The sequence below is a fragment of the Balaenoptera musculus genome, chromosome X (genome assembly GCF_009873245.2).
Source record: "Balaenoptera musculus isolate JJ_BM4_2016_0621 chromosome X, mBalMus1.pri.v3, whole genome shotgun sequence".
Taxonomy (NCBI): Eukaryota; Metazoa; Chordata; class Mammalia; order Artiodactyla; family Balaenopteridae; genus Balaenoptera; species Balaenoptera musculus.
The window spans coordinates 16,450,214-16,466,826 of NC_045806.1; the positions used below are offsets into that span (position 1 = coordinate 16,450,214).

The window sequence follows — 16,613 nt, forward strand, 5'->3', positions numbered from 1 at the left end:
TTGACCAGAAAAGAGTTATTAGCAAAAATAAATTTTATCTAAGTGGCCCCATCTATATGGCAGGACAAACATCTAATTATTGATACCAAACATCTGCTCTTCTTCTTATCATTCTTTGGGTGACGCTCCTGTCCTGGGAAGCCCCCAGCCGCTATCCCATTCCTCAGCTCGGATGGCACAGGGACCTCAGTTTACCTTTCTGTCTCCGAACCATTCATAAATGTGGGGTCTCTGACCCTCTCATGTATGTGGAGTTCCCATAGAGATGAAATTAAATTTGACTTTCTCCTGTTAGTCTCACGTCGATTTAATTCTTAGATCAGCCAGAAGAACCTGTTAAGGGTAGAGGTAAATTTTCTTCCTCCCCGACAGTGTTTAACTCATTAAGGAGCAGGATGACAAAGCTGGATCAAGGGAGGATACAGAACCGATTGTGACGCACACTTGGATGTAAGTATACACACAGCAACACACACATATATTTAGTGGAGCAAAGAATGCTGGAGAAGACTGCAAAGTCAGATACAAAATTGCTTAGTGCCCTACAGGGACAAACAGGAATAACCTTTGGAGGTAGCTTTTCTTTAGGACAAAAGTCATCTGCAACTTTCTGTCTACAAGTGAATAACTCCGGAGACTGGGTTCTAGGTCATAGCACACAGGCAGTCATAGGAAGTCACATCCCCTGAGACTCAGTGGCCCCTTGGGCTGCTTTGTTGAGACCATGCTGTCACAGGGCTTTGTAAGGGCACACTGTTATCTTTCGGCCTTATTTCCATGTTCTGGATAATTTCTTACCATCGGTGAGCATTGAACACCTCATACCAGCCATCGGAGCTGTCACCATACAGGGGTGGCCCCTGAGAAGCCTTCAGAAGGCCAGTTCCACTGAGCAAATGGGAGTTGCTTCTTTCCTCCCAGTGATGCCAGCAAGATTCAGTTTGTTCTAAAACAACCATGAAGACCCACTGCAGGGGCTGCATTCAACCCCACAAGCTCTTCGAACATCTACTGTGCAGGACCTAGCGCCTTCCTAGCTATCACCTCTTTAGTGACAACTTTCTGACTGTCTCAAAGATAAGCCTGCACGCGCTACTAGGAAAATGCGATTGAAAGACAAGTACAACCAACAGAGAGCTGTGGGCTCTTGATTCGAAAAAGAAGTTTCTTTAAGCAAAAGTTTAATTCCTTCGGACTCTATTCCTTACATTTTGCATTTCGTGAGATGGGGAAAGCTTGCCTTAATACTTTCTTGGAAGTCCAGAAGGCTGGCTGCTTTAGACCTTTCCCCTAGCACCAACCATCCCTCAGAGCCAACCGAAAGAATTAAACTTGGCATTTCCTAACTGCTGCACAGAAGCTTCTCACTTACTTACCACGGAGCTGAAGGCACTCACCACTCCATGTCTCTCATTGGCCTAAAAGGCCCACATTGGGCATCTGATAGAAAGCCCATGTTTGGCATCTGATCCAATATTTATGCACACAGAACGTGAAACAACACAAAACAGCCGGCGTGGATTGAGTTAGATAAACACCACCCTAATTTGGCCTGTTGGAAACTAGGGGGAAAGGGGGAGCAACTGGTTCAGGGGATACTATTTTCAAATCCCATGGTCTTGCTTCCAGGTACGATGGGAACTTGAACCAACAGTAAAGCCAAGCTCTGCTGCTGTGAGTAGACACATGGATAATAATCCTTGCAAAAGCGAGCTCAGATGAAAAGGTTCTAGAATTAGATAGTGGTGATGGTTGCATGGCTGTGAAGAAATCAAAGATAGAGTTGTATACTTTAAAAGGAAGGAATTTTTATGGTACGTGAATGATATCTCAATAGTTTTTTTAAATAAAAAGAATCAGAACTACAATTCTCCATGGGGCTTCTGGCCCTTCTCCACTATAAGCAGCTGCTCTAGCAAAACACCTCTGCTCTCAGGGGCAGGAGAGCCTGTCAGCTCCCCTGGGGGCACCAAAGCTGTGGCCCCGGGGTCAACCCCAGCTCTGCCAAGTTCCGGCTGTGTGTCCTTGGGAAAGTAACCCTCTCCTACCTACCTCACATCCTGGACAAGTCTTAGGACCACCTCGCATACAGCAGGAACTCAGGACGTGCCGACTGTTAAGGTTCATTCCTGCAGGAGAAGCTTAAACCACGGCGAGTAGAGGCCACTGCTTCCCACCTCCTGAGATCACAGCATATCCCGGGGAGGGGGAGGCATCAGTTGGAGGTCTTTGGAGGTTGGTACCAAGCCTCATGTCTAAATTTCCCCGACTTAAACCTTGAACCATAACTGGCACCCACACCTTGGACCCCGCTCCTGACTTTATCATTTCCTCACTAACTTCTGGGTCCTTATCCCCAGCCCACCAGAGATGCTGAACTCGGTTGACCCTCAGGAGACACTAAAGCACGTGCTCTCTCTCTCCAGGAACAAATGATCAACCCACCCTGGTCCCATCATGCACTAAATTCTCACCTCGCTTGGATATGTCGCTGATCTCTATTTCTATTCCAAATTCTATTTCTCTATCAGACTACACTGTTTTAGGGAGTTCCCTGGTGGCCTAGTGGTTAGGATTCCGTGCCTTCACTGCCGTGGCCTGGGTTCAATCCCTGGTCAGGGAACTGAGATCCTGCAAGCTGTGTGGCAGGGCCAAAAAAAAAATAAAAACAAAAAGACTATATACTGTTTTAATTATGGAAGTTTTACCATATATTTGATGGTTTGTTGGGGGAAGCCTCCCTTTTAAAAAACTCACTTTATAAGTTTCTTAGCTTTGTGTTCATTTTCTTACATGAACTGTACAATTACATCTATTTTTTTGGCCACGCAGCACAGCTTGTGGGATCTTAGTTCCCTGACCAGGGATCAAACTTGGGCCCTCGGCAGTGAAAGCACCGAGTCTAACCACTGGACTGCCAGGGAATTCCTGTACAGTTATATTTTCAAGTTGCAAAACAGAAATCCCATGGAGTGGAACTTCATTTAATTTACACAAATGTGAGGGTGGGTCACCTACTCATCTTCTTCGGGTGTGTAGGTCTTCCCATTCAGGGGACATGGCATGTCTTTCCATTTACATCTATTCTTATGTCCCCTGGTCAAGTTTTAGACAAAGCTTGTTCTTTCTAGGAATTTTATGAGTTTTTTTAGGATCCATTTTCTGTTTACTTTTAATGTGTAAGAAAACTATCGATTTTTCTTCACTTAGTGGTTAGCTCCCCTGTGGAACTATTCTGAGTTTCCCAGTTGTTTCCCATGGATTCCCCACAAAAAGACTATCTGTAAAGGTTTCTCTTTTCTAATGTTCCTAAGAGCTCTTGCTCCATTTTCTTATATAATTGTGCTGAGTGATGCTAAAGAGTGGGGATGGAGGTCACTCAGTGTTGTGCCCCAATGTAATGGATATAACAACTCTAGAATCAAGCTAGTTCTTTACACTTGCTTTCCAAATGAAAAAAAATTACAAAAGCATTTGACTAATAGGAAACCTGTACATACTAAGAAAAATTTAGAATATTCACAAAATAGAAATTGCTCTTAGGAGTGACTAGACGTCCACTATGACACTCTGGCCAGAGCTCATGATGACAGAAGCTACTTATAATGCTGCTGTCAAAGGCCAGCACGTGGAAAAAATGAGGATGTCCACTCGTGTGCCCTCACCAGAGGCTTTGTCATCAGAGCTGGGGACAGCTGCGTTAACTAGGCCCTCGGCTTCAGAGGTGGCAGCCCAGCAGTTACCACAAGGATCTGACATCCCCATTCCAGTCCTGGCCCTCCTGGCTCCTGGTCTTGGCTGGTATTGTCTCCCAGGCGGTAGACAAGCCGTGATTTAGATACAGAAAAAAAGTTGGTGTGGGTTTCAGCTTACTGGAAAACAGGGGTCACCATTCCCATTATAATTCTGTTTAAATGCCAGATTGCTCTACGGAATGTTTTTGGAGATTACACTAAGGTTAACTGCATCTTAGCTAGCTAGCAGTCCCTCGCATCAGTGGTATGAAAGTACAGCAACTTTACTTACAAGTTCATCATGTCCTGGGACAGCTCATCACTGAAGCTTATTTCCACAGTTGGTTTCACTTGGAACTGGCAATAGAGGAATTTTAATGAGTTAGACAGGGAAAGGACACCCACACAGGATTTAAAATTTTTTTTCCAAATAGGTTTTCAAAAATCTGGTATCTGGTTTGGTTTCAGCACATTTTTTTCATCGAGCCTACAAAAGCAAACAAAGCACTAGCACGCCATCAGACTCTTCAGTGAAAATGTATTTCACGGTAACACAAGGTACACATCGTGCAAATGAGGCATCACCAGGATCACAATGGTGCTGTGAGGTACAACGGATTGCAAGAAAACAGACATTTAGCAAAATAGGGCTATAAGAAAGATGGCAAGGCGTTTTTTTGAAAGTCAGACCATGCTATCATTTTCTATGTGCTTGTCATAAAAGGGATTTTCCCCGATATTCATCAAGATCCATGGCACTGTATTATTGGAGGCATGTATTTTATTTAGTATATACACATACACAAACGTACACAGTTTCCATAACTAATACAGTCTTACACTGTAGCTGGTTTTAAGAGCACATGAACAAGATTACTATGGAGACTTTTTTGTATCTCCTGGTTGCAAACCTCAGTCAGAATTATGGATCTTTCCAAACTCTTTATTGTACAAGACAAAAAAAAAAGGTTTCAAAGAAGAAAAGGTTATTTTAATCTGAAAGTCACATTTCACCACAAGAAATGAAGAAAACACATTATTATATGGCATAAAACGTGTAAAGTATACATTCTACCGTCATTTGTCCCCCGTCCAGATGTTTTTAGGTTCAAGCCTGTTCAAGTGACATATTGGGTCCAGTTCAGGGGCCCCTGTCTCAGAGCACTATGCTTTTCATTTGTACCTGGTTTTATTAGAGTAAACAAACAAACAAAAGCCCCAAGAGCCAAGAGAAAAACAACAGCAACAACATGAAAAGCAACCACCTGGGCAGGGGGTGCACAATTCATTCAGTCCAGAAGCCACTTGAAGGTCTGGAGTGACTACAGCTTGGAGAATTTAAGGTACAACATGAAAAGGTCCTTGGAGATTCAGGTGCCCAAGTCTGGAGGAATACGCCTAAGAGAGCAGACGGACTTCCACGCGGTTCACTGGCTCCCTTACTCAGCCAGACTCACTCCGCTAGCCGCCCAAGGAGCAATGGGGGGCAACACATTTTGCAGGTGGCTAAGTCTAATAATAAAACACGGCTTCTTGATAGTAACTTCCAACAAAGAAACCCCAGAGATGGGGGAAATGTTCCAGAATTTCTTCTCCTTCTAAACACAGACAGGGAGATATGCAGCCCAAGTTTTCAGTATATGTTTAAGTAGAGTCTGGGTAAATGTCTAGGATATTTACAAGAAAAGACATCTAAATGTTTATATGCTCCAAGTCTGGGGATAAGAATGGTTATAAGGTGACTTTCCAAGCCGAAATCACACGGGTTATTCAGAGGATCACTATGATAATAGAGTACAGGAAGTGCTTTATCAGCAGCTGAAGCTCATAAATAGAAATGTAACATGGAACTCTGCTAAAGCCCGACAAGGCCAACGTCTCAAGGGTCTACTGAGAGTGGCCAGCATTTGACATACTAAGTAGGAATACAGTTACATTTTGATTTAATAGTTTGGAATCCAGCGGTTAAGGACGACAGAAGCTTCTTCAGAGGGCCGGCAGCTCAGATTTGACTACCAGCAGCTTCATGGGTTCTCCAAACGCCACCTGTGGCAATTCAAAACCAAAATCAGGTGAAACCAATGGAGAGACAGTATTTTGCAAGTTGTAGCATCTGTTCTCTCTCACTAAAATGATCACAGTGTGGGACTTTCTACCTTCTTGGTAATTGCTTTTTCCTTGGCTTATAGAGTCTCTCAACGGAAGTGCTGCAGCATTTTGTGTAGGACTATTCTTTTAGGGGGTCAAATTTTCTTTACGCGGGACTGTCCTAAAACCTGCAGGACGTTTGATGTCGCAAATGCCAGTGCTGCCTCCAGCCACTGTGACAACCACCCACAACACCTTTCCAAACACATTTCCAGCGGGGGCGTTGCCACCTCTGGCTGAGAAGAATTTGATAACTAGACTTATATGACAGATGAAAATATACAAGCAGTATGAATACAATTATTTAGTCAAGATTTTTTTTGGACAGGGATTTTGCACTTCTTTTAGTTAGAAATGTAGGAAATAGATTTGAGAAGCCATGAACACTCTTCTAAGTTTTGTGGATTTTCTGGTCCTTAACTGATAGTGAGGTCAGTGAACCGAAGGGTGCAAGGTATGCTAACAACAAGAGAAATCTCTTACTAAATATTAATCCATGTAACTGTCAGGGAAAGAGAATACTCAGGTGAATTTTTTAAAGTGTCCAAGAAGGCAGCTGCTCTTCCAAACCAGGGATATGGTTTATTCTAAAAACTGCCTGTCATGCATTCCATCTCATGTGTGAAAGGACCACAACTGCTTCCCCTAGAGCCAAGAGAAGCAAACTCCAAAATGCACTGTCTACAGCCAACAGCTGAGGCCAGGTAGAAATAAGTATATGAGACATTGTGACCTCGGCCGTGTGACCTCCCCAACCTGTTTCCTCATTTGAGAAATAGAAAGGTTGGACTAAATCATATCAGTTATTGAAGTTCTATTATAGGAGTGGAATATCATAAAAAATAAGGTGACTGAGATAATGTTGAGAATAGAAAAATTTAAGTCTAAAATGGGAGGAGCAATTGGAACTAAGTTATGAAAGTATTTGATGACAGATTCTAATTATGTTTTTCATCATTCAAAAATAAGCCCCAAACTGAAGCAAATCCAGTATGAGGTGAGTATAACTAAGTACACACAAATCCAGTGTTTATAACCCATAGATATATCTTACTCAAACAAGAAGCTTCTAGAAGCACTTCGGCAAGAAAAAAAGGCCAAAGGCGGGGAACGCTTCAGGGCACAAACTTCAGTTCTTCCCCCCCTTACTCCTTCAGGTATGATCCAAGAACAGATGTTTGCTTTGAAAGAATCCAGAGGAAGTCAACAGAACAGCAAACCATTTAGCCCAACACTCACCAATGTATACAAGTGATTCTAGATAGGACGTGGGATGTCACTGAATAAAACTAGGGGGGAAGTTCATTTTATTAACACTACCTTGCACCACTATTACAGCATTCTCTCTTTGTCTGTAAAAAGTTGCTACTTGAGACAGATGGTTGGTCAAACTTTTAGCCAGTGCTTCTACATGCACCGCCTGCCCCGAACAGCAGGGGTGGGCACGCTGGGGTGGCGCAGAAGGCTCTCAGATGAGGATTCACTTGAAATCCATCTCAATTCTTGTACATACCATGAGTCCACATTTGTTTGCTTTTTGTAAAAATAAAACTGACTAGGAGGCTGAGTGACGTTTATCTTATCTTCACAAACCCCAGTTGGAGAGTTACAGATTTAGACTATCATCAAAAGACTGTACCTTTCATTAAAGAGATGTTGTATTTGTCAACAGAAGGTGTTCAGAGTATTTTCTTGGCCAGGACTGTTAAATCCTTCGATCAGGTTTTTGTTACAGTCATCCAGGCTGAGATTTTCACTGGATCTCTTGGGGAAAATGGGGGGGCCAGTGAAATCTAAGAGATCTTGAAGTGCTCGGGCATTACCAGTTCCATTTTGGTCCAGAGATACCCCAGGAATCATTTCACTCACTGGTGAAAATTCTGGGATAGAGATAAGCTCTTCTTTTGAAACAGGACTGGAAGGGGAGGGGGAGAGAGGGAGGGAGAGAGAGAGATGGAGAGATAGACAGACAAACTATTAATTCTATTTGTCATATTTTGTTATACTACTCTTCTTTTCTAGAGAAGATGGATTTAGAGCCAGAGCTTGTGTGTAACACATTATGAAAGATACAAGTTAGTTCAAGTCTGAGACACTGACAGAAGGGAAGCGGATTTGAGACAGGAGGGAAGGGGGCAGGGCACAACCTTTAAAAAAATGACATAGCCCTTGAGGATACAAAAACTGGTTAGAACCGATTAGACCCAGGATGGTGGAAGATTCGACTTCCCTTAGACCCTGAGCCTCATTATACCCTCATTATAATGCATTAGCATATGCTAAAGGACAACGCACAGGCGCCATGAGAGTTCCGAGGCTGACCATAAAAGGCCAAAAAGTAGGCGGTGGCCCAATTCCTGGAAATCCCCGCCCCCTCTCCAAAAGAGTTGGAATAATCCTCACACTTGTTAGCGTATGAAATTACCCAGCCCATAAAAACCAACCCCGCCATATTTCAGGGTCACTCTTGCCTTTTGAGACTGACCGTATTCTGTCTATGGAACGTGCATCTCCCAGGGCCTCTCACCTTCTGAGATGGCCTGCACTCTGTCTCTGGAGTGTGTATCTCCCTAAATAAACTGGCTTTCCCACTTAGTTCTTGGGGCAGAGCCCCCTTGTCTGCCCACTTGTATCCCTCACAAGCGTTCTATATTAATCAATCTACTTCTTGCCTATCACTTTGCCTCTCGCTGAATTCCTTCTGCGCTGAGACATAAAGAACCTGAGCTTCATTAAGTCCTGAGACCAGGTGTGCGATTTCAATTAAAATACGGTGGGTTTGAGTCCCAGCCCATGGGTTCAAGTCCCATCTGAGGTGTGTGGTTTCAGATTGAGCAGGGCTGCGAAGGCCAAGCTCACGCTGCCCATGGGAAGAAAGTAAAAACCCGCAGGCACCAGCGCACTACTACAGAGAAGCCAAGCACTTCCAAAACCCTTAAAATGGGAAATGCAAACAGAGCCAATGCCAGAAGCTGAAAGTGAGCTGAAGGTGGGGGGGGGGGGTCTAATCACCACGGGGTGCCTTGGTGCAGCCTCTCTCTATCAGCACCGCCTCTGGGGAGCAGCTTTCCCTCCCCAGACCTCACTTTCCTCCGCTGCAAAATGCAATCAACAAGCGTTTCTCCCCCCAGGCGACCACGCGGGGAAGACTTTGCGGGAGCCACCTGGAGGACATGCTCAGCTGAGGCCAGGAACGTCGTTAGCAAGGACCCCCGCCACCCACCCGGCCACCTGCAGAGCCGATCTCTCCCACGGCGCCCTCGCTAAAGTGAGGCTTCCACTACCCCGTCCCCCCCACCCCACCCCCGCGGGCCTCGTCTCTCTCTCTCTCCTCTCCCTAGAGGTGGAAGGAGGAGTTTCTCGTAGTGTGTCAACCAGAGGCCTAGCTCAGATGAGTGGTGGGCTGGGATCTGAGGTCCCCTCACCAGGAGTCTCTCTGAACAGCCAGAGTAGGGCTGCTGTCAGGTTTGTCTGGTTTTTTTTTCTTCCTCCATAAGAGCTTAGAGAAGAATCTAGAAAAACGAGTTGAACTGCAGAAGCTCAGACGATCTGTCTCCCTCACACTGAGCCTAGTTAAGGGGCAGCAGCTGACCTGACGCCACTTCTGGTGGCCGGAGCCTGGGCAAACTGCTTCATTAGTGGGAACACCCGCCCCATCTCCGCCTTGCCCACCTCCATTCCCAGGGTTTGAACAGCTGGTCAGAGCAGGCGGAGGACAGAATGGCGCCACGAGCTTGGGCGCTGCCCCCAGGAGTCACCCTTCTCCAATACAGAGGTGGCCACACCAAGAACGCAGTGCACACACAAAGCTCCTTCACTTCCTTGAACCATGGCCAGTGCCAGGTCTTGTCCCGCTCCCCCACCCACCCAGAGGCAGAAAGAATAAGCACAACTGCCTCAACATGGCGGAGGGAGGTATTGTGTTATCCTTTAAGACGCCCCAGCAGTTCCCTGTCCCCCTGGGGGCAGAGTGGCACCACTTACAGGAAGTCTGCCACGACAGTGGCGGGTGGTGGCAAGGCCTGAGGAGGCCCTACTCTCAGGCTGCGCAGGACTCGCTCTCCTGGTGACGGAGCAGCTGGACCCTGGGTTTTCCCATATCTGGCTCAAGGCCAGGGTGCACGAGCTGGGATATTTACAGTCAGTGTGCCCTGGGAAAGGCTCTGCTCCCCACCTGCCTCCCCCCAGACTGAGGCTGAGTATTCACAGGCAAGGAGAGAAGTGTAAGCTCCGGCAGGCTGGAGCTCTGGCAGAGCTTGTGCAAAATACTGGCATTCCCTCCTGTCACAGAGAGGACCCCCAGCCCGACTGCCCTGCACTGCACTGTTCCAGCGCCTCTGCCCCAGCCCCGGGCTAACTGAGCTCTCCTTTGGTCCAGGATTAATTTGCCAGGCAATGTTATCCACAAACATATACCAGTTAAGAATTCCTTAAGTTGTTAGGATCTGAAAGCAAATTAGTTCCTTTATCAAGTTTCCAATGACAAGTTTACTTAAACATGAGACACTGGACACAGTGAGTGGGCCCTTTTGGTGCCCCACCCAGATCCCCTTTACCTGTGGTTGTGCCCACCCCCCAGCTGCTATGGGCTCACAGCTGCTGCCCTTCCTCTGGACAATTGCCTTTGGCTGATGGGAGCATCCCCACCCTGGGTGCTCCACAGTCGATGGCTGACAAACACAGTGCCATGAAGGCCGCCTCCCTTACTGCAGTCAGACCCCTCTCTGGTGGAAATCCATCCTCCAGAGCTCCACTGGGACCAGCTGAGACCAGACCCTTGCTTAGTGACTCCCCCTGCCCAATCCTGCTTCCCTCCCTCCCCTTTCTCCTGAGAGCTCTCTTCTGATAAATCCCATGCCCTAGAATCCCTGTCCCAGGCTCTGTTTCTAGGGAACTCAACCCAAAACATGGATATTAATTATACCACTGTTAGCTTTCCTGAATGGCAACCGTGCCTACTATAGGTGTGTACAAAGATTTGGGTGTGGAAAAGATGAAGAAATCAACTAAGAGGTGGTGGAGGTATCTGGGGAAGACATGAGGCTCAAATGCAAAAGCAATGGACTTACCTCACATCCATAGACTGAACTTCTTCGGTTGAATCATCCAGACTGTTTGATTTCCCATCAAGGGTGTCCAGATGAACAAGTCCCCCACCTGGTTTAAGTCCATTAGCAAAAACATCCTGGGGGAAAGTCTCTGGGGCAGCACGTTCCACACCATTAACTTCCTGGCAGGTGTTCAAGCCATTGATTTCTGATGGAGAACACAAAGTCATTCTGTCAATCATAAAATATCCCAAACAATGAAATAACAGGGGAAATATCTATAGAGGCAATGAATCCTCTACTTTACCAACAATGCAATATCTTTTGTAAAAAGAATCCCATGTAGTCACCTTCCCAGCGGGAAGAGATGACAAATGACATCATCAGTGTCTGTGCAGGGCTCATGACCCACCAGGGTCATATGCTGTCATATGCTGTACAGGTCCCCAGGCTCTTGAGCCACAAGGCTAAAGAGAAATGTGAAGAGTGACTCTGAGATGGGTATGCGTTTTCTGACTTTGGCTGCCACGAAATAGTCCAACCTGAGGAGCTTTAAGTATACATGATAGGAAAGAGCTGGACTATCCAGAACTCTGGAAGGCAGAAGAAACTGCCGTAGAACAGCAGAGTCAGTTCTTCATAGAACCTGACCAGCAATTAAGCTTCCCGGAAAGCAGGCCGGCCAGCAGATGGCCTGGCTCTGGCACTGGGATTATTAGAGCAACTGAGGAACCCGCCGGTTTCCAAGTGGACCTGACAGACCTGTGCTGGAGATGGAAACTCCACAAGGGAGGGGAAAGTGCACAGGCCCCTTCCAGTAATAAAGCTCTTAGGACCCGTGGGTGCTAGCCCCACAGGAAGCGCCATGAGCCCTCACCTCCTGAAAGGAAGAACCTAAGAACCAGACCTCACGCTCACCTATTTTGTTGGGGACAACTGGTTTTGTCTTATTTTCCACACACACAGCAGGCTGAAGCTCCACTTTCGGGTCTTCTTTCTGAAAACAAATAGAGGGAAGGTTGGCTTTATGTAGAAAGATAAGTGCTTTTGAAAAGTATCAGAGGATATTTGGAACCATGCTGGGCCAAGCGTCTGTTCCACGGTAATTCTTTGAATTTTCTGAGGTTATTACAAATCAGCTGTGTTTCCCTTATTAATATGCCACCATTCTCTTTTTTTATCTGTGGACTATTAATGCTTCTCCCTGCATCCCTACCACCACTTCCCTGAGGACATTTTTTGTTATCACCCCGTCTCTGAAATTCCTCTCTTAGACTCCTCTTTCCTTTCAGGGACCTACAGCCTCCTTAATCTAGCCAGGAACAAAGCAAGGAAGAGCCCATTTTTTTCTGGTTAATCCTCTCTGAGACCTACAATGTCACTGAATATATCCCACCATTCTGTTCTTCTCAGTACATGAATTATGAAAATGGTACTCTGAATGCCTACCTTCACTTCCAGAGACACATCACTCTTCCTTGTTCTCTTCATAATTTCATCTATTCTCTGGGAACCAAAAAGAACCAGGTAAGAGAACTACAAGACCAAAAACATATACAAGTAAGCCAGGTCTATATGCAATTTCACATTCCTCACAAAACTTGTAAAAAAGAAACATCAGCAGAGGATAATGTGTATCGCAAGGTTTTCCATTGATTTTGCAGACATACACCTCTGCCATACGAACAAGGTCAAATGCTTAAGGAGTGAACTAGTAAGTATCTAGAATCAACAATTTATATCCCATCTTTCTCCTTCCTCTCCTTAAGTTACCTAGAAATCAACAAATCACTACCTGTCATTCAAGAGGACCACTCTAAAGAAAGCCAAGCTGAGGTGCAGAAGGGGAGGCTACAGATTGGACACCATGAGAATGGAGCTTTATAATCAGCCTCCTTAAACCCTTTACCCGTCATTAAACGGCCTAAACACCCCAATTAAAAGACAAAAACTGTCAAACTGGATTAAAATAACAAATCCTGACTATATGCTGTTTATAAGAGGCACATTTATAAGGACACACATAGGTTCAAAGTGAAAAAATTTATCATGCAGGTGCTAATCATAAAAGGGCTGACAAAGTAGACTTTAAGAAATATTACTAGAGATAAAGAAGGACGTTTCATAATGATAAAAGGGTCAATTCAATGGGAAAATTTAATAATTTGAAATATAAATCCACCTAACAGTAGAGCTTCAAATTATGTATATAAAAACAAAAATGTATAGAACTGGAAGGAGTAATGGAGAAATACATAATCACAGATGGAGCTTTCAATACCCCTCTCTCAGTAAATGAAAGAACAAGATGACAGAAAACTAATAAAGACACAACAGTATGATCAACGAAATCAACCTAAATAACAATTTTAAGAGCACCATACCCAACAACTGCAGAACGTAACTGGACTCACTTCCTGTCCCTGCCTCACCCTAAGTACTCCTGATCCCTTAGCCCTTACCTTCTTCCTCTCCAGTCGCTCCTGTTCAATCTGTAGCATGATCTGCTCTCTTTCTAGACGCATCTGTTTAGCTGCCTCCTGGGCCTTTGCTTCTGCTGCTTCCTTCTGGTAGAAGCATGTAAAAGAAGGGATAGGCTTTACTAAGCTAAAGAAAACGCTCGTTAATTCCCTGGGGGTTGCACCTATTCCTCCACCTCATCATCTACCCCAAAGTGGGTGCTGCTCCAATATTCAATGTGGATTTACACAGCCTGCTCTATGACACGGCAGACATGGTTGGGTCTCACTCATATGACCTCGGTGCACCATGCAAATCACCTGCAGACAGTCTGCATACAAGGTCAAGGTCTTTTTGTGTCTGAGGGTAGTCTCTGGCCATGAGTATGCATGTGGCTAGAAATTTCAGGAAGTTAATTTCCCCTCAGTAACCTTCAACCATAAGGGGCAGGACTTGGAAGACAAATAACCTAGTTTCCTCACCACTCAGGGGGATAATTCTAAGGCATGGTCCACAGTCTCTCAGAGAGTTCCATAGGGAGCAAGTTCCAGCTGCCCACAGTAACCCACTCACCAATGTGCTTTCCTCTCACTTCCCTACCAGCTTCCTGCGATCATCTCCCAAATAAACTACTGGCACCCAAGTTCTCAGCCAGGGTCTGCCGTCGGGGGAACCCAAACGGACATACAGCAAATATTACCAACTTCACTTCTGTTGCCCAAAGTAACTCATATTTATTAACTAGCCCAGCTAAAGAAAAACTTCAAGTAAACATTATGAGTCATCCAAATTTAACTAATTTTACCTAATACTAACTAAGGCCCTTAAGGAAAGTCTATATAAAGACCTGCACAGTACCTGCTTTTCAATCATGGCCTTTTCCTGCTTTTCTTTTTCTTGTTTTTCCTTTTCTTGCTCTTCTTTCAACAGCAGCTCCTCCTTGGCCCTCTGCTTGGCCTCCTCTGCCGCCTTCCTTTTCTCTTCTTCCTCCTGCCGCTTCTTTTCCTCTTCCTGCTTACGGGCTGCTTCTTCTAGGCGAGGTCTTTCCTCCTCTGCCTTTCTTTGCAATTCCTCTCTCTCCAGCCTTTTGAGAACATAACTGATGTTAGAAGACAACGACGAAGTGCCGAAAAGGTAAACTACCAAGAGCTGTGTGCCAACAGCAGAGCATAGCACGTGACACTGTCACAGACACATGCATGTGAGTTAGCACCCACTTAAGAAAACGATTCATCCTTCCCAGAAAGCCGCTCCAGTCCATACGGTTACCAACAAAATATTAACCAGGGTGGACTTTAAATTCTGTGATACCCAGAGTAATAATGTATTGATTTGTGAACAGACTGTAATGAAGACACAGATGTTCCCTAGCCAATTTACAAATGACCACAGACCCATCATTCTTATTTAATGAGAATTCCTTAAAAGCTGAGTAGGATAAATATTTAAAACCAACTTAAACGCACTACCAAATGTAAAATGGATAGTTAGTGGGAAGCAGCCGCATAGCACAGGGAGATCAGTTCGGTGCTTTGTGTCCACCTAGAGGGGTGGGATAGGGAGGGTGGGAGGGAGACGCAAGAGGGAGGGGATATGGGGATATATGTATATGTACAGCTGATTCACTTTGTTATACAGCAGAAACTAACACACCATTGTAAAGCAATTATACTCCAATAAAGATGTTAAAAAAAAAAACCAACTTAAGCTAGAAAAACAAAACAAAACAAAAACCTCGAAGTGTCTCAGTGGTCACATCTGTGCCAGTCAGCAATTTGAGAGCAGTGACTAGGAGCTCAAAAAGTTCACTTTGGTTTTAATTAGTATGTGACTTCTGAAGCAGCAAATGGAAGAAAATGCTCAACAGAAACTTGACATTTAAGGAATTAAAGCATCTATTTTCCATTTATTTTGGCATTCTTTAAAAAAAAATTTTTAGCTTTTATTCTTTGCTAAATGAAAATTAAATGGCATTTACACATTTTTCATCCACAGATGAATGGTCAGCGATGTAACGATAAAGAGCTTAAGCAGTGAGGGAAAACTCTGTAAAGTCTAAGTGCTTGTTTTTACATTTCTAACGTTCTTCCTGCTCACGTGTGTCACTTTCCTCTTCTATGAAAAAATGTGGATAACTATACTCATTTTGCAGTGAGTTACTGACTGGCAATGTGCCACACGGGCAAGACCAAGACTGCATTCTGATTGTGCCACTTGCTGTGTGACCCTTCCTTGGAAAGTCACTCAACATTTCTGACACCCATTTAAAAAAAATGGGAATAGCTATATTACTGGCTCCTCGACATCACTGTGGGAATTAAATGAGATAATGCACGGGAAGCACTTAGCACAATGCCTGGTCCTGGGCAGATTCTCAAATGCTAGTTTGTTTTACAATTTAAAATGAACACTCTCTTCAATTCCCAGTGTCCTTTTAAGCGCATCTATAAATCTGTATGTTTTTCAGAAATTACCTTTATTTGGAAGCATGTATCACTGACTTACTGGGGCGCTGGTATATTGTTATAAATGATCAAGACTTAAAAACAACATCCTTCCACCCTAACGGTTGGCTTCAGGAATCACGGAGGCAATTAGCCTATGCGCCACCAAAGAAATATTTTAAAAGGTAAAAAAATACACAAAGACATTAGCCTAAAACTACAATGGGACATGACAAGTATTCTATGTTCGCAGAGGGTGCAGTGCCTAAAAGCTGGAACAACTGAAATTACTAACAAATATTCTGGAGAACTTTGGAGAAGAGCATTATGGGGTCTAGTCAGAAAGAAACTCACCAGTTCTTAGATTCCTCAATGAAAGACTAGGATGCCCAACACAGGATTATAAAAACCGGATGTGTCAATAACAAAACTTCTCCCAAGGTTAATCAGAGCACTGTTTTAGTATTTCTCTCTCTTTTAAGGAGCCAGTTGTGACTGTCTCAGAGAAGTTAATACACAAAGGAGACGTATATAAATTGACCCACAAGCTACTTCATCCTTAGGATCTGAAAAGCCACTCGGTTTCTTCCGTTTTACCATGAGGACTTCAGAGGTGCCCGATGCATAGCCATGCAGTAACGCATCCTCTTAGCCGCTAGGTCTCCATAATCCCCGTCATCACCCACAGCACGAATTCCTCCCCACAGGCCCATAAGCCCCTACAGACAAAATTCCCTCCATTTAACCACACTCTGCTTCCCCCAAAGTAGCTAAGAACT

The 16,613-nt window shown here is 44.6% G+C and overlaps 1 protein-coding gene across 4 annotated transcripts in view; it reads right to left on the minus strand.

Annotated features, from left to right (window-relative positions):
- Positions 1-4,495: 4,495 nt before the first annotated feature.
- Positions 4,496-16,613, minus strand: part of MAP7D2 (MAP7 domain containing 2) — a 106,018-nt gene continuing 93,900 nt past the window's right edge. For all 4 annotated transcript variants that reach the window (XM_036841063.1, XM_036841064.1, XM_036841065.1 and 1 more), the window contains 7 exons: positions 14,249-14,474; positions 13,393-13,497; positions 12,380-12,436; positions 11,849-11,927; positions 10,952-11,138; positions 7,522-7,797; positions 4,496-5,780 (listed from right to left, as the gene is read on the minus strand). In XM_036841063.1, the coding sequence (XP_036696958.1) occupies positions 7,548-7,797; positions 10,952-11,138; positions 11,849-11,927; positions 12,380-12,436; positions 13,393-13,497; positions 14,249-14,474 (904 nt within the window). In that variant the 3' untranslated portion in view covers positions 4,496-5,780; positions 7,522-7,547. The remainder of the gene's footprint in view (positions 5,781-7,521; positions 7,798-10,951; positions 11,139-11,848; positions 11,928-12,379; positions 12,437-13,392; positions 13,498-14,248; positions 14,475-16,613) is intronic.